The 18445-nt window shown below is 39.6% G+C and overlaps 1 protein-coding gene across 4 annotated transcripts in view; it reads right to left on the bottom strand.

The window, feature by feature from the left end:
• Nucleotides 1-18445, bottom strand: part of LOC520016 (ATP-binding cassette sub-family C member 4) — a gene marked incomplete at its 5' end in the record, with an annotated part of 147345 nt that overhangs the window by 33672 nt on the left and 95228 nt on the right. For 3 of the 4 annotated variants that reach the window (XM_010810929.4, XM_059884439.1, XM_024989070.2), the window contains 1 exon segment: nt 6399-6554. In XM_010810929.4, coding sequence (XP_010809231.4) covers nt 6399-6554 — 156 coding nt within the window. 4 annotated transcript variants of the gene reach the window in all.

Genomic DNA, 18445 nt, shown 5'->3' with positions numbered 1-18445 from the left:
AATATAAAGAAAATCACCAAGGACCATGAATACATAAGCAGAAATTAAAGAGTAAAGTCACTCCAGAATGTGTTAGTCTTTTTACTTAAACAGAAATAATACCCACAGGCCAGTGCCCTGATCCTTATGAATAATTACAGTTCCTAATGATTGAGCTTTCCCAAGAACCAGACATGGACACAAACATTATCTCATCCAATTACATCTTCATAACAAATCTGTGTGGCAATGATTCTCAGACTTGGTTTAAGGATGAGAATGCTGAAGCTTGGCAGCCAAGTGACGTCATCAAGGCAACACAGTCATATGAGGCAGAGCAGGAATAAAACTGTGAGTCATGTTGACACTGGCCTACACTCTTAAACATTCCAGCCCTGTCTGCCTCCTGAATGGTTTCCTGGGAACCTTTGCATATTGCAAGTTCTCTCCAGATTCTCTCTCTTTAATCAACCAACACTACACCTTGGAGACAAATGCATATAAAGTGGAATGTACATGGACACAAAGCTTAGCACTATTTTCTAAGTAAACTCTCTGGAGTGTGTACCTAGAACATGCTCAAAGGAAGGATGGAAACCAACAGAACAGAACCAAAACATGCTGATGTCAAGGTATGCTTAGTTTTTGCTCAGATGTGCTACCAAATATTATTTGCAGAGCCAAGAATCATCTCATATTATTTATTTACAGAATTATTTTATGTACACAAGCATACAACTTTTTTCTATTAAGAAGCTTTGAAATAATGTAGGGCATGTTTCTAAAGCTTTTTTCCAAGGATATGAAAGGACTTTACAGACATGCCGTTTAGTTCTACTAACTAATCTCACGTGGCCATTTCAGAGATCAGTTCAGTCGCTCAGTCGTGTCCGACTCTTCGCGACGCCATGAATCGCAACACACCGGGCCTCCCTGTCCATCACCAACTCCAGGAGTTCACTCAGACTCACGTCCATCGAGTCAGTGATGCCATCCAGCCATCTCATCCTCTTTCGTCCCCTTCTCCTCCTGCCCCAATCCCTACCAGCATCAGAGTCTTTTTCAATGAGTCAACTCTTTACATGAGGTGACCAAAGTACTGGAGTTTCAGCTTCAGCATCATTCCCTCCAAAGAAATCCCAGGACTGATCTCCTTCAGAATGGACTGGTTGGATCTCCTTGTAGTCCAAGGGACTCTCAAGAGTCTTCTCCAACACCACAGTTCAAAAGCATCAATTCTGCAGTGCTCAGCCTTCTTCACAGTCCAACTCTCACAGCCATACATGACCACAGGAAAAACCATAGCCTTGACTAGACGAACCTTTGTTGGCAAAGTAATGTCTCTGCTTTTGAATATGCTATCTAGGTTGGTCATAACTTTCCTTCCAAGGAGTAAGTGTCTTTTAATGTCATGGCTGTAGTCACCATCTGTAGTGACTTTGGAGCCCAAAAAAATAAAGTCAGACATTGTTTACACTGTTTCCCCATCTATTTCCCATGAAGTGATGGGACCAGATGCCATGATCTTCGTTTTCTGAATGTTGAGCTTTAAGCCAACTTTTTCACTCTCCTCTTTCACTTTCATCAAGAGGCTTTTTAGTTCCTCTTCACTTTCTGCCATAAGGGTGGTGTCATCTGCATATCTGAGGTTATTGATATTTCTCCTGGCAATCTTGAGTTCAGCTTGTCTTTCTTCCAGTCCAGAGTTTCTCATGATGTACTCTGCATATAAGTTAAATAAGCAGGATGATGATATACAGCCTTGACGTACTCCTTTTCCTATTTGGAACCAGTCTGTTCTTCCATTTCCAGTTCTAACTGTTGCTTCCTGACCTGCATACAGATTTCTCAAGAGGCAGGTCAGGTGGTCTGGTACTCCCATCTCTTTCAGAATTGTCCACAGTTTATTGTGATCAACACAGTCAAAGGCTTTGGCATAGTCAATAAAGCAGAAATAGATGTTTTTCTGGAACTCTCTTGCTTTATCCATGATCCAGCAGATGTTGGCAATTTGATCTCTGGTTCCTCTGCCTTTTCTAAAACCAGCTTGAACATCAGGAAGTTCATGGTTCATGTATTGCTGAAGCCTGGCTTGGAGAATTTTGAGCATTACTTTACTAGCATGTGAGATGACTGCAATTTTGCGGTAGTTTGAGCATTCTTTGGCATGGCCTTTCTTTGGGATTGGAATGAAAACTGACCTTTTCCACTGCTGAGTTTTCCAAATTTGCTGGCATATTGAGTGCAGCACTTTCACAGCATCATCTTTCAGGATTTGAAATAGCTCAATTGGAGTGCCATCACCTCCACTAGCTTTGTTTGTAGTGATGCTTTCTAAGGCCCACTTGACTTCACATTCCAGGATGTATGGCTCTAGGTCAGTGATCACACCATCGTGATTATCTGTGTCATGAAGATCTTTTTTGTACAGTTCTTCTGTGTATTCTTGCCACCTCTTCCTAATATCTTCTGCTTCTGTTAGGTCCATACCATTTCTGTCCTTTATCGAGCCCATGTTTGCATGAAATGTTCCCTTGGTATCTCTAATTTTCTTGAAGAGATCTCTAGTCTTTCACATTCTGTTTTCCTCTATTTCTTTGCATTGATCACTGAGGAAGGCTTTCTTATCTCTTCTTGCTATTCTTTGGAACTTTGCATTCAGATGCTTATATCTTTCCTTTTCTCCATTGCTTTTTGCTTCTCTTCTTCTCACAGCTATTTGTAAGGCCTCCCCAGACAGCAATTTTGCTTTTTTGCATTTCTTTTCCATGGGAATGGTCTTGATCCCTGTCTCCTGTACAATGTCACGAAAGTCATTCCATAGTTCATCAGGCACTCTATCTATCAGATCTAGGCCTTTAAATCTATTTCTCACTTCCACTGTATAATCATAAGGGATTTGATTTAGATCATACCTGAATGGTCTAGTGCTTTTCCCTACTTTCTTCAATTTAAGTCTGAATTTGGTAATAAGGAGTTCATGGTCGGAGCCACAGTCAGCTTCTGGTCTTGTTTTTGTTGACTGTATAGAGGTTTTCCATCTTTGGCTGAAAAGAATATAATCAGTCTGATTTCGGTGTTGACCATCTGGTGATGTCCATGTGTAGAGTCTTCTCTTGTGTTGTTGAAAGAGGGTGTTTGCTATGACCAGTGCATTTTCTTGGCAAAACTCTATTAGTCTTTGCCCTGCTTCATTCCGTATTCCAAGGCCAAATTTGCCTGTTACTCCAGGTGTTTCTTGACTTCCTACTTTTGCATTCCAGTCCCCTATAATGAAAAGGACATCTTTTTTGGGTGTTAGTTCTAAAAGCACTTGTAGGTCTTCATAGAACTGTTCAACTTCAGCTTCTTCAGCGTTACTGGTTGGGGCATAGACTTGGATTACTGTGATATTGAATGGTTTGTCTTGGAAACGAACAGAGATCATACTGTCGTTTTTGAGATTGCATCCAAGTACTGCATTTTGGAATCTTTTGTTGACCATGATGGCTACTCCATTTCTTCTGAGGGATTTCTGCCCGTAGTAGTAGATATAATGGTCACCTGAGTTAAATTCACCCATTCAAGTCCATTTTAGTTCACTGATTCCTAGAATGTCTACATTCACTCTTGCCATCTCTTTTTTGACCACTTTCAATTTGCCTTGATTCATGGACCTGACATTCCAGGTTCCTATGCAATATTGCTCTTTACAGCATCGGACGCTCCTTCTATCACCAGTCACATCCACAGCTGGGTATTGTTTTTGCTCTGACTCCATCCCTTCCTTCTTTCTGGAGTTATTTCTCCACTGATCTCCAGTAGCATATTGGGCCCCTACCGACCTGGGGAGTTCCTCTTTTAGTATCCTATCATTTTGCCTTTTCATACTGTTCATGGGGTTCTTAAGGCAAGAATACTGAAGTGGTTTGCCATTCCTTTCTCCAGTGGACCACATTCTGTCAGATCTCTCCATCAAGACCCACCCGTTTTGGGTTGCCCCACGGGCATGGCTTAGATTCATTGAGTTAGACAAGGCTGTGGTCCTAGTGTGGTTAGATTGACTAGTTTTCTGTGAGTATGGTTTCAGTGTGTTTGCCTTCTGATGCCCTCTTGCAACACCTACCATCTTACTTGGGTTTCTCTTACCTGGGCGTGGGGTATCTCTTCACGGCTGCTCCAGCAAAGCGCAGCCGCTGCTCCTTACCTTGGACGAGGGGTATCTCCTCACCGCCGCCCTTCCTGACCTTCAACGTGGGATAGCTCCTCTAGGCCCTCAAAACCTAAAGCTAAGGAATCTAAGCTCATTTATTTTCTACTGTAACAACAAGTCATAAATCTAACAGCCAGAGGAAATCTTTAAATATCGGGACTGAATGTTCTAAAAAGGTCTTCCCATTTTCTTGAAAGGGATACCTTTGAAAAAACTTTTTCAAACTGTGGTAAAATACACATAAAATTTACTAGATTAACCACTTTAAATGCACAGTTCAGTGGTATTTAATACATTCACATTGTTGTACAGCCATCACCACCATCCAGTGACAGATCTTTCATCTTGAAGAACTGAAACTCTGTACCCATTAAACAACAACTCCCCTCTCCTGGCCACTCCTGGCACCCACCATTCTATGTCCTGTATCCATGAATTTACTACTCTAGGTACTTCCTGTTAGTAGAATCATACAATATTTGCCCTTTGTGACTGGCTTATTTCACTTAACTCAGTTTTCTCAAGGTTTATCTGTGCTATAGCATGTGTTAGAATTTTCTTCTTTTTTAAGGCTGTATAATATTCAACTGTATGCATATGTACCACATTTTGTTTGTTGATTCATATGTCAATAGACCCTTGGGTGCCTCCATCTTTTTGCTGTTGAGAATAATGCTCTATATAACATGTATGTTCTAGTATCTCTTCAAGACCTTTCTTCCAATTCTTTTGGGTTTATACTCTAAAGTGGAATTGCTAGGTTATATGATAATTCTATCTTTAATTTTTCAGAGTGACCAACAAGTTGATTTCCATAGTGGCTGTTCTATTTTACATTCCTATCAGCAATGAATAAGGATTCTAATTTCTCTATATCCTTGCCAACACTTGTCATTTTATTCTTTTCTCTCTCTTTTCTTTGATAGCAGACATCTTAAGGGGTGTGAGGTGGCATTCACTAGAGTCTGAAAAGAATATCTTGGTTTCAAAACTACTTAGAGTAATTTCAGGTATTTTAAAGGCCATGGGTAGGTAGCCCAAGTCCACATTCGCCTTCCTTTGGGTGCCACGTTGTACATACTTCCTGATAAACAGGTATTTCAGGACACATTACACCCACATTCCAGGAAGCACATTTGCCTGGCTCTTTTTTTCTCATCTCTTCTCTGTTCCTCATCTCAAGAGGGTATTTTACTGAGTTTCCTTTGATGGGCAGGTGATTACCGAATATATAAGTAAAAACTCAAATTTTTTAAAAGAAATCACAAATCTGTCAAAGCAGAGGACAAGATGATATATAAGGACACAGGGCATATGTTGCCCTTGGCTATATACCTGGAGGATAGTAATTTCACAGTATATATCACAGAATTATATTGAGTGAATGAACCACAAGGAATGATAGGAGTATCTACTGTGCACATAGTCCAGTCTCCAAAACTTTCCCTGAAAGTTATACTTCTTTCAGAAGAAGAAGACAAAAGAATCAGAGCCCAGGAAGAGATGGCCAATTCAATACTCCACCATCACAACAGGGACATATGGGTCTACATGAAGCACTTCACACTCACCGACCTATTTTGTCTTCACCACAGTTTAAGAGGCTGATACTCTTAGCTGCCTTGTAAGACAGAGAAAACTGAGGTTCATAGGAACAGAATTCTGAGTCCCCTGCTCTTCCTCACTAGTCTGTCTTGCCTCCCAGGTGAAAATTATTCATTAATAGCTAAATCATCAAAATCTCCCCAAAGCATCTATATAGCCTATACTTTTCAAAGCCCCACAATTTCACAGAAAGTTCTCCAAGGAGATAATCACCTTTGAAAAGATATCCTTATTTCCTACAGTAAAATTACATCTGTAAGACACTTATTAATAAAATTTATGTTTCCCTACAGGAAACTCTCCAGCACTAAACAAACAGTTTATCCTTCTCAGAATTATGTGATTATCAGCAGATAAAACTATGGAAACTGAGGAAGTCTGAGTCCAGAAATCTATCTCAGTAAGTTATTAAATCACACGCACACAAAACTGACAAATGAACAAAAAAATGAAACATGGTATCTTATGAAAGTGTCTGTTGAAAATACCTTCTGCTAAAAATATGCTCTATTGGGAAAAAAATAATCACCTCATTCACTTAATTTGAAAAAAAATCAAATTAAAGCACTTAAACTTAAATGCCTTATAAAAAGAACATGTGAGAATGCTCTGCTGTGCCTACCTGAGGTGCAACTGACATTTTCTTCCTTAAATCGTGCAGTCCAATATACGTTGTCAAGATGTCATCAATGCAAATGTCACCTTCAGGTTCTGACAACCTAAAAAGGGCAGCAATGAGGGAACTTTTTCCAGCTCCTGTTCTTCCCACGATGCCATACTGTAAAGAGACCCAGGGGGATGAAGGATTAACAGGAGGCACAAAACCCAGGAGAACCCTGATTGTTGAAGATGAATCTTAAAAATTCTATTATATATAAAGAGTAGCCTGTAAGTTTCTCAAGCATGGCCCTACTGATATTTTGGACCAGGCAATTCACAATTCACTGTTGAGGGGTTGGGGGCCTGTCCTGTATATTGTAGGATGTTTAACAGTAACCATGAACCCACTAGATACCATATGCAACCCCGAAATTGTGGCAACCAAAAATGACAGAAATTCACAAATGCCCCTGATTGAGACCACCATCATCCCAAGAATATATAATATAAACTAGAGTCACTTTCATGCCTTCTAAAAATGTCAGGCAATTTTGTTCAAATTTCCCTGAATAAATGCTTAATATGCAGAAAATTGTTTGTTTTCTGAAATTATCACATAGTATCCATTATGTGGTATGTTAAAGGGAGAGACATGTATGTGTATGTGGTGTGTGTGTGTGGGGGTGGTATGTGTGTGTAACTAACAGTCGTAAATAAAGGAAGAAGATGACTTAAAAAATAATCTGCTGGCAGTGAAAAACCAGCAGTCTCCTAAGTGGTCCATAAGAAGTCAGCTTTTACTCCCTGGGTAATTTGACCTTGAGATTTACATGGATAATTTTACAGAGATCTCGACTAGTCAAATCAGAAGTGTTATACACAAAAAGTACTCACTTTCTCAGGGATATGTCATTTATTTAAGAGAAATTATTCTTTAGTAGAAAAATGAAATCACTTCCTGATATTACATATCTTAATTATATTCCATCTTGAAAAGAAACATCTTCAAATACAAAATGCAGGTCTCAGTCTTGAAAGACAGAGGCCAGTAGACAAAATGCACATAATGAGATAAACAACAACAGTGTTTGCTGTTTACATGGGACCTTTTATCAGAGCATTTCAAAAGGCTTTGTATTAATACATTAATACTTGCAACTAAACCTTGGAAAAATACATGTCAAGTGTCAGTCTATTTATTAAAAACAAAAGCAGAAAGAAATTAAATGTATAAACAGTAAGATTAAAGAATCAATATAATGCAGGTAACATGCTGGTAAGGAATAAAACCACATTCAAATATATATGCAGAAACTGGCTTTTTTCACCAATGAATTTTATAGTAAAAGAAAGTATTAGTCACTCAGTTGTGTCTGACTCTTTGCGACCCCATGGACTGTAGCCCGCCAGGCTCCTCTCATGGAATTCTCCAGGCAAGAATACTATAGTGGGTTGCCATTTCCTACTCCAGGGGATCTTCCTGACCCAGGGATGGAGCCCAGGTTTCCTGCCTTGCAGGCAGATTCTCTACCATTGAATCACCAGGGAAGCCCAACTGCGAATTCCCTGAAGGAAGCTTTCCAAGAGATGATTTACATCTCTATTTAGAATCTGGAACTGATGAGAGTGTATGATGTGCTTGTATCATTTATAAATCAGTAGTTTTAAAACTCATGTGTTTAAAAAAAGAACAACTAAATCTTTCTGAGCAATATAATCAAAATGCTTGGAACTTTTCATGTTTTCTGATTTGAATACGTCTTAAGTTTCAAATCCTAGTCTGTCAAATCAATCATGGCATTTCAAAAAAGAATTTATCTTTATAGAGATTAAACATAAGAAACGTGGGTTTAGCTAATTTTATTATCTTATAAAGATAATACAATGAATATAAGACATTTTATTGTTGTTCAGTCACTCAGTCATGTCCGACTCTTTGTGACACCAAGGACTGCAGCATGCCACGATTCCCTATCCTTCACTATCTCTTGGAGTTTTCTCAAACTATGTCCACTGAATTGGGGATGCCATCCAACCATCTCATCCTCTGTCATCTCCTTCTCCTCCTGATTCAATCTCTCCCAGCATCAGGGTCTTTTCGAATGAAGCAGCTCTTCACATCAGGTAGCCAAAGTACTGGAGCTTCAGTTTGAGCATTAGTTCTTCGAATGAATATTCAGGACTGATTTCTTTTAGGATGGACTGGTTGGAGCCCCTTGCTGTCCAAGGGACTCTCAAGAATCTTCTCCACCACCACAGTTCAAAAGCATCAATTCTTCAGTGCCCAGACTTCTTTATGACCTAACTCTTATATCTGTACATCAATACTGGAAAAACCATAGCTTTAACTATACGCACCTTTGTCAGCAAAGTAATATCTCTGCTTTTTAATATGCTGTCTAGGTTTGTTGTAGTTTTTCTTACAAGAAGCAAGCATCTTTTAATTTCATGGATGCAATCACCGTCCACAGTGATTTTGGAGCCTAAGAAAATAAAGTCTATCACTGTTTCCATTGTTTCCCCATCTATTTGCCATAAAGTGATAGGATAGAACCAGATGCCATGATTTTCGTTTTTCGCATGTTGAGTTTTAAGCCATCTTTTTCACTCTCCTCTTTCACCTTTATCAAGAAGCTCCTTAATTCCTCTTCACTCTCTGCCATAAGGGTGGTGTCATCTGCATATATGAGGTTATTGACATTTCTCTTGGCAATCTTGATTCCAGCTTGAGGTTCATCCAGCCCAGCATTTCGCATGTTGTGCTGTGTATATAAGTTAAATAATCAGGGTGACAATATACAGCCTTGAAGTACCCCTTCTCCAATTTTGAACCAGTCTGTTGTTCCACGTCCAGTTCTAACTGTTGCTTCTTGATCAGCATATAGGCTTCTCAGGACATTTTGTACTTTATGATTAACCCTAATTCATAGAATATAGATGGGCCATTCTCTGCATACAGGCAGATTGTAGTGTGTATATATGTAGCTTACGTGTTCTGTGTACAGGCAGGCCTCAAAGATATTTTGGATTTTGCTCCAGACCACTTCAACAATGTGAATATCATAAAATAAAGCAAGTTAAATGAATTTTTTGTTTCTATGTACAAATAAAAGTTATGTTTATACTATACTATAGTCTAATGATGTACAATAGCATTATATATAAAAATGCACATACCTTTATTTTCAATACTTTACTGCTAAAAGAATGCTAATCATCTGAACATTTATAGGGTAGTAGTAAAAATCACTCATCACAGATCAGAATAATAAATATAATAATGATAAAATGGTTTGAAATACTGCAAGAATTATCAAAATGTGACAGAGAAACATGAAGTGAGCATATGCTGTAGGAAAAGTGGTGTCGATGTCCTTGCCTGACACAGCGTTGCCATAAATGTCCAATTTGTTTTTTTTTAAAGCATTATCTGTGAAGCACAATACAATAGGTGTGCCTGTATTTCTGCATGTCCTCATACATAAATCAACACACATCAGGACATAGGTGAGAACTAATCTGTGAGAATATTTGTATGTTCCCACATTATCAGCTCTACTGAAACTGATCCATCTGTGCAAACAGGAACATCTGTAAACTTTGGGTAAATGGGCTGAGATATGCAGGGGCACTGAGGACTGCTCATGACCACAGGACTGTGTGTTCCAAACTCCAGCAAAGAGAACTAAAAAAACAGGGAATTTCCCTGGCATTCCAGTGGTTAAGATTCTGTTCTTAAACTGCAGAAAGCGTGGGTTCAATCCCCAGTCAGGGAAATAAGATACCACATGGTGTGTGGCCACAGGCCCCCAAAAAGAAAAAGGCAACTCAAAGAAAATCTGACTCTGATTATTCCTAGAATTTAGTTGTCAAAGCTATAGTCTGGATGTCTTATCTGGGTAACCAAAGGGTTTTACCAGTTGCCCATGGAGAGTATCACCAGTATCAGTAAGCTTACATTCTTCAATCTAAACATACTTGGAGGGCTTCCCTGGTGGCTCAGTGGGAAAGAATCTGCCTGCCAATGCAGGAGAGATGTGTTCAATCCCTCGTCCAGTAGAATCCCACCTGCTGCAAAGCAACTAAGCCCATGAGCCACAACTATTGAGCCTGCGCTCTAGAACCTGGCAACCACAACTACAGGCCTGAGCTTACAGTCCACAGCTACTGAAGCCCTTGAACATTGTAGCCCAAGATCCTAACAAGAGAAGACACCACAATGAGAAGTCTACACGCAGCAACTAGAGAAAAGCTCGAGCAGCAACAGAGACCCAGCACAGCCAAAAATAAATAAGTAAAATTATAAAGATACTTGGAGAAAATCTTCTGTTATTTGTTTTGCAATGGCCCCTTTCTGTTTTTCCAACCAGGTTGGTCTCTGATGATGACACTTGTTAGACACTTGCTCCTGGATCTCTCTTCACACATCAGATGCAACATAATCAACCCACAATGCTCCACACAAAGCAACCCCTTCATCTGTCTTCCCCATTTGACTCTCATTACTTCTTTTCCAGGCTCACAGTGTTTAAAAAGTAAATTAAAATAAACTCTTTCCTTAATCATAATCAGTGCAAATGAATTTAAAAAGTAAATAAATACTAGCTATACCCTAGAACTCTGAAAAACACATTCTTAAGATGATGTTTTTACTTTCTAAGCTTCTGTATGTGTTTTTTTACTGCTGTTGTATTTTTTTTGTATGTGATCTTAAAGACACAAGTTCACATATTTAAACAAAATGGGATTAAAGAAGTTTTGGCCACAGCAATCAGAGCAGAAAAAGAAATAAAAGGAATCCAAATTGGAAAAGAAGAAGTAAAACTCTCACTATTTGCAGATGACATGACCCTCTACATAGAAAACCCTAAAGACTCCACCAGAAAATTACTAGAACTAATCAATGATTATAGTAAAGTTTCAGGATATAAAATCAACAGACAGAAATCCCTTGCATTCCTATAAACTAATAATGAGAAAACAGAAAGAGAAATTAAGGAAACAATTCCATTCACCATTGCAACGGAAAGAATAAAATACTTAGGAATATATCTACCTAAAGAAACTAAAGACCTATATATAGAAAACTATAAAACACTGGTGAAAGAAATCAAAGAGGACACTAATAGATGGAGAAATATACCATGTTCATGGATTGGAAGAATCAATATAGTGAAAATGAGTATACTACCCAAAGCAATTTATAGATTCAATGCAATCCCTATCAAGCTACCAACGGTATTCTTCACAGAGCTAGAACAAATAATTTCACAATTTGTATGGAAATACAAAAAACCTCGAATAGCCAAAGCGATCTTGAGAAAGAAGAATGGAACTGGAGGAATCAACCTACCTGACTTCAGGCTCTATTACAAAGCCACAGTTATCAAGACAGTATGGTACTGGCACAAAGACAGAAATACTGATCAAAATAGAAAGCCCAGAGATAAATTCACGCAGATATGGACACCTTATCTTTGACAAAGGAGGCAAGAATATACAATGGATTAAAGACAATCTCTTTAACAAGTGGTGCTGGGAAAACTGGTCAACCACTTGTAAAAGAATGAAACTAGAACACTTTCTAACACCATACACAAAATATACTGAAAATGGATTAAAGATCTCAACGTAAGACCAGAAACTATAAAACTCCTAGAGGAGAACACAGGCAAAACACTCTCCAACATACCTCACAGAAGGATGCTCTATGACCCACCTCCCAGAATATTGGAAATAAAAGCAAAAATAAACAAATGGGACCTAATTAAACTTAAAAGCTTCTGCACAACAAAGGAAACTATTAACAAGGTGAAAAGACAGCCTTCAGAATGGGAGAAAATAATAGCAAATGAAGCAACTGACAAACAACTAATCTCAAAAATATACAAGCAACTCCTACAGCTCAACTCCAGAAAAATAAATGACCCAATCAAAAAATGGGCCAAAGAACTAAATAGACATTTCTCCAAAGAAGACATACAGATGGCTAACAAACACATGAAAAGGTGCTCAACATAACTCATTATCAGAGAAATGCAAATCAAAACCACTATGAGGTACCATTTCACGCCAGTCAGAATGGCTGCGATCCAAGTCTACAAGCAATAAATGCTGGAGAGGGTGTGGAGAAAAGCGAACCCTCTTACACTGTTGGTGGGAATACAAACTAGTACAGCCACTATGGAGAACAGTGTGGAGATTCCTTAAAAAACTGGAAATAGAACTGCCTTATGATCCAGCAATCCCACTGCTGGGCATACACACCGAGGAAACCAGAAGGGAAAGAGACACGTGTACCCCAATGTTCATCGCAGCACTGTTTATAATAGCCAGGACATGGAAGCAACCTAGATGTCCATCAGCAGATGAATGGATAAGAAAGCTGTGGTACATATACACAATGGAATATTACTCAGCCATTAAAAAGAATACATTTGAATCAGTTCTAATGAGGTGGATGAAACTGGAACCTATTATACAGAGTGAAGTAAGCCAGAAAGAAAAACACTAATACAGTATACTAATGCATATATATGGAATTTAGAAAGATGGTAACAATAACCCTGTGTACAAGACAGCAAAAGAGACACTGATGTATAGATCAGTCTTATGGACTCTGTGGGAGAGGGAGAGGGTGGGGAGATTTGGGAGAATGGCATTGAAACATGTATAATATCATGTATGAAACAAGTCGCCAGTCCAGGTTTGATGCACGATACTGGATGCTTGGGGCTGGTGCACTGGGACGACCCAGAGGGAGAGTATGGGGAGGGAGGAGGGAGGAGGGTTCAGGATGGGGAACACAGATATACCTGTGGTGGATTCATTTCGATATTTGGCAAAACTAATACAATATTGTAAAGTTTAAAAATAAAATAAAATTAAAAAAATAAAGTGAACATACTGTTATATGTGTTTTCATTTAGTATTTCATTAAGATATTTACTTTAATGATTGTATAATATTATAGTACATGCGATCATTTATTTAACAAATCCTCTATGACTGCATCAAATAGTAAGCTGTCATAAATAACTGTGTTAAATATCCCTGAAACTTAATCTTTGCAAACAACCTTAATCATTTTCTCACATAAATTCTCTGATGTGAAATTGCTAAGAGTCAAGTATAAACCCCTTGGACAGCAAGTATGAATCCCTGGACAGCAGGAGATCATCCATTCAATCCTAAAGTAAATCAGTCCTGAATATTCATTGGAAGGACTGATGCTGAAACTCCAATACTTTGGCCACCTGACACAAAGAGTCAACTCATTGGAAAAGACACTAATGCTGGGAAAGATTCAAGGCAGGAGGAAAAGGTGATGACAGAGGATGAGATGGCTGGATGGCATCACTGGTACAATAAACATGAACTTGGGCAAACTCCAGGAGATAGTGAGGGACAGAGAAGCCTGGTGTGGTCAGTCCATGGGGTGGCAAAGAGTCAGACACAACTAGGTGACTGAACAACAACAACAAAGCATGAAGATTTTCAGAGGAAGCTGTTAAGATTCTAACCTACCCTCCAGAAGTATGATGCCATTTTCTACTCCCACCTGTTTCCCTGCACATTCAAAAATCCAGTTGTTATAGGTTTGTTCTAATTGACATCAGTTTGATTCCAAAAAGTTGAATCACTTTCCCAAGAATCGTACTAGAGATGCAACAGCTTCTGGCTCCCTGCTTATCCCGCACCTGCCCACCCTGGTCCATGTGCTCTTACTTCTTAGATTAAACTCCTGAATGCTAGCTCAGGGCCCGTCACTCCACGTCAAGATGTCTCTTTTACAAAACTGTCCTCTCTAACCTCTCTATCCTTCATATACATGAGTCAGCTTCCTTGGCATCACTAGGTAGTTGTGAGGGTCGAATGAAAAAATGTGTGTTACCCACCTGGTATTTCCTTTTGTTGAATGCTTTGCAGGTGTCTGGTTCTTTATTCACTGGATCAGGGCATCATGCTTTTGCTTATGCTGGTCCCACCTCCCAGAATGCCTTCCACATGCATTTTCACCTGCTGAAGACCTAACCACACACCACTAAGTCTGGCTCACATGCCTAATTCCTTGGAAATGCTCTCCCTGTCCCCTTATGTGGGCTTGTCCCAACCCTTACAGATGTTATGTCATTTTTTATTAATGTCTATAAAAATCATGACCTCCTAGTTTATAAAGCTAACATAGTCATTTTTTTTTGTTTCTTCAACTAGACTGTATATGTTGACATCAGGAAATATATTGTATTTGACTTTACCATATTTGTATTACCTGTGGTGTCCTGAGACAAAGAAATTTCCACTGCGAGCTGAGAATTTTAATTCAGGCCAGAGAAATTTATGGAAAATCTATTACCATATTATTTAGGTATAAGATAAATCAGACAGAGAAAGGTACAGCAGATGGATCCTATAGCTATAAACACAACTTCAAATGTCCAACACCTCATTCTCATGGAACAGACAACACCTTCCACAGTATAAGCGGTTAAGGTCATTTTCAGTTCAGTTCAGTCGCTCAGTCGTGTCCAACTCTTTGCGACCCCATGAATTGCAGCGTGCCAGGCCTCCCTGTCCATCACCAACTCCCAGAGTCTACACAAACCTATGTCCATCAAGTCTGTGATGCCATCCAGCCATCTCATCCTCTGTTGTCCCATTCTCTTCCTGCCCCCAATCCTTCCTAGCATTAGGTCTTTTCCAATGAGTCGACTCTTCACATGAGGTAGCCAAAGTATTGGAGTTTCAGCTTTAGCATCAGTCCTTCCAATGAACACCCAGGACTGAACTCTTTAAGGATGGACTGGTTGGATCCTTTTGCAGTCCAAGGGACTCTCAGGAGTCTGCTCCAACACCACAGTTCAAAAGCATCAAATAAGCCCAGCTCTTTACATGAGGTGGCCAAAGTACTGGAGTTTCAGCTTCAACATCAGTCATTCCAATGAACACCCAGGACTGATCTCCTTGCAGTCCAAGGGACTCTCAAGAGTCTTCTCCAACACCACAGTTCAAAAGCATCAATTCTTTGGCGCTCAGCTTTCTTCACAGTCCAACTCTCACATCCATACATGACCACTGGAAAAACCATAGCCATGACCAGATGGACATTTGTTGGCAAAGTAATGTCTCTGCTTTCTAATATGCTGTCTAGATTGGTCATAACTTTCCTTCCAAGGAGTAAGTGTCTTTTAATTTCATGGCTGAAATCATCATCTGCAGTGATTTTGGAGCCCAGAAAAATAAAGGTTGACACTGTTTCCACTGTTTACCCATCTATTTGCCATGAAGTGATGGGACCAGATACCATGATCTTCATTTTCTGAATGTTGAGCTTTACGCCAACTTTTTCACTCTCCTCTTTCACTTTCATCAAGAGGCCCTTTAGTTCTTCACTTTCTGCCATAAGGGTGGTGTCATCTGCATATCTGAGGTTATTGATATTTCTCCCGGCAATCTTGATTCCAGCTTGTGCTTCCACCAGCCCAGCGTTACTCATGATGTACTCTGCATATAAGTTAAATAAGCAGGGTGACAATATACAGCCTTGACGTACTCCTTTTCCTATTTGGAACCAGTCTGTTCTTCCATGTCCAGTTCTAACTGTAGCTTCCTGACCTGCATATAGGTTTCTCAAGAAAAAGGTCAGATGATCTGGTACTCCCATCTCTTTCAGAATTGTCCACAGTTTATTGTGATCCACACAGTCAAAGGCTTTGGCATATTCAATGAAGCAGAAATAGATGTTTTTCTGGAACTCTCTTGCTTTTTCGATGATCTAGCAGATGTTGGCAATTTGAACTCTGGTTCCTCTGCCTTTTCTAAAACCAGCTTGAACAACTGGAAGTTCACTGTTCACGTATTGCTGAAGCTGGGCTTGGAGATTTTTGAGCATTACTTTACTAGCGTGTGAGATGAGTGCAATTATGTGGTAGTTTGAGCATTCTTTGGCATTGCCTTTCTTTGGGATTGGAATGAAAACTGACCTTTTCCACTGCTGAGTTTTCCAAATTTGCTGGCATATTGAGTGCACCACTTTCACAGCATCATCTTTCAGGATTTGAAATAGCTCAACTGGAATTCCATCACCTCCACTAGATTTGTTCGTAGTGATGCTTTCTAAGGCCCACTTGACTTCACATTCCAGGATGTCTGGCTGTAGGTGATCACACCATCGTGATTATCTGGATCGTGAAGATCTTTTTTGTACAGTTCTTCTGTGTCTTCTTGCCACCTCTTCCTAATATCTTCTGCTTCTGTTAGGTCCATCCCATTTCTGTCCTTTATTGAGCCCATCTTTGCATGAAATATTCCCTTAGTATCTCTAATTTTCTTGAAGAGGTCTCGAGTCTTTCCCATTCTCTTGTTTTCCTCTATTTCTTTGCATTGATCGCTGAGGAAGGCTTTCTTATCTCTCCTTGCTATTCTTTGGAATTCTGCATTCAGATGGGAATATCTTTCCTTTTCAGCTTTGCTTTTCACTTCTCTTCTTTTCACAGCTATTTGTAAGGCCTCCCCAGACAGCCATTTTGCTTTTTTTGCATTTCTTTTCCATGGGGATGGTCTTGATCCCTGTCTCCTGTACAATGTCATGAACCTCATTCCATAGTTCATCAGGCACTCTGTCTATCAGATCTAGTCCCTTAAATCTATTTCTCACTTCCACTGTATAATTATAAGGGATTTGATTTAGGTCACACCTGAATGGTCTAGTGGTTTTCCCTACTTTCTTCAAGGTCATTTTACACCCTATGAAAATAATGACCATTTTTGTCTAAGCAGTTATTCTGGGTGCTTCACATGTCTTATCTTGTTTAAGTTTTTCATCAACCCTACATCAATCCTATCACTTTCATTTTGCACAAGAAAAGATTGAAGCTTAGATTCATGAATTAGTCTGGTTGAAATATCAGAGCCCGTAAGTAGCAGGATGGGACTCAAATCCACGTCTCTTGGCCTCTTTTCCATCTGCTGATGGGCCTCCTTATCCCCTGGATGGCCTGATACCTTATCATGTGTCTGTGTAGCTAGAACAGAGATAGTGGGAAGAGGTGTAGTTGGAGTTAAAGGAACAGGCCTACCATAGAGATCTTATGGCCAGATAGTTAAAGCCTGACATGGACACAGGCATATTTGTGGTGAGTGGGAACAAAGAGGGTACCTGAGGGCAGGCAGACCAGCTGTCAGCAGAAAGAACCAGCACCCACAGCCGGATTGAGAGAGAAACTTGCAGCTAAGTGAGACACATGGTACCTGTGGAACAGGCCAAACAGAACTCATGTCCTGTTTGTGGCAGCAAGACTCACTTTTGATCACATCAGGTGGTGAAAGAGCTACATATACACTGCTACATGGGGCTGACTCTAACTCCAGGTCCAGGCAGGGCCGAGCCTATGAGAAATCCCTCCAGTTCCTGCACGAGGCTGATATGGGGAAAGACAGACAGCAGGATGAAAACTGCCTGTGATGAAGATAGACTCCCCTGGAAAGACACAAATGATGTGGTGGAATCACACAGAATTAAATTATAATGTAAAGGTCCAATTTATAGAGCATGAAAGTAAATTTACTAGAAAGTAAATCTAGTGGCACAGAACATTTTAGAGCCTCCTGCTTAGTCGCAACAGAGACTTGGGAATTCTTGAGTTCAATTTCAAATTGTCAAAGGACATTTCTTGGAAATCACAGGTTATCACTCATCAAAAACTGCCCATGGGAGAGAAATGAGGAGGTCATGTTCAGATGCAATTCTGAGTCAAGAGGTCTAGGTGAACCTGAGATTCTGCATTTCTAAGAAGCTCCAGGAGATGCAGGTGCTGCTGGCCCTGGCACCACAGTCTGAGTCACAGGGAATTAGGAAGCCAGCAGGAGAAGTGGGCCAATCTGGGAGTGAAGAGAGGGGATTTTAAGAAAATATTGTGTAAAAAAGGAGAAAATTTAGGAAACTAATATTTTTGCACATTATAGCATGGTCTACTAATAAGCATCTGTAAAAGTGTATCATCCAAATAATAGCTGTGAGCAAAGACAAAGCAAAATCAATCTATCTCAAGAGCTGGAAAATACTTTGCC

Source organism: Bos taurus, unplaced genomic scaffold, assembly GCF_002263795.3.
Source record: "Bos taurus isolate L1 Dominette 01449 registration number 42190680 breed Hereford unplaced genomic scaffold, ARS-UCD2.0 Leftover_ScbfJmS_1899, whole genome shotgun sequence".
Taxonomy (NCBI): domain Eukaryota; kingdom Metazoa; phylum Chordata; class Mammalia; order Artiodactyla; family Bovidae; genus Bos; species Bos taurus.
Note: the sequence above shows the minus strand (reverse complement) of the source record. Positions and strands in the feature narration are given on the sequence as shown.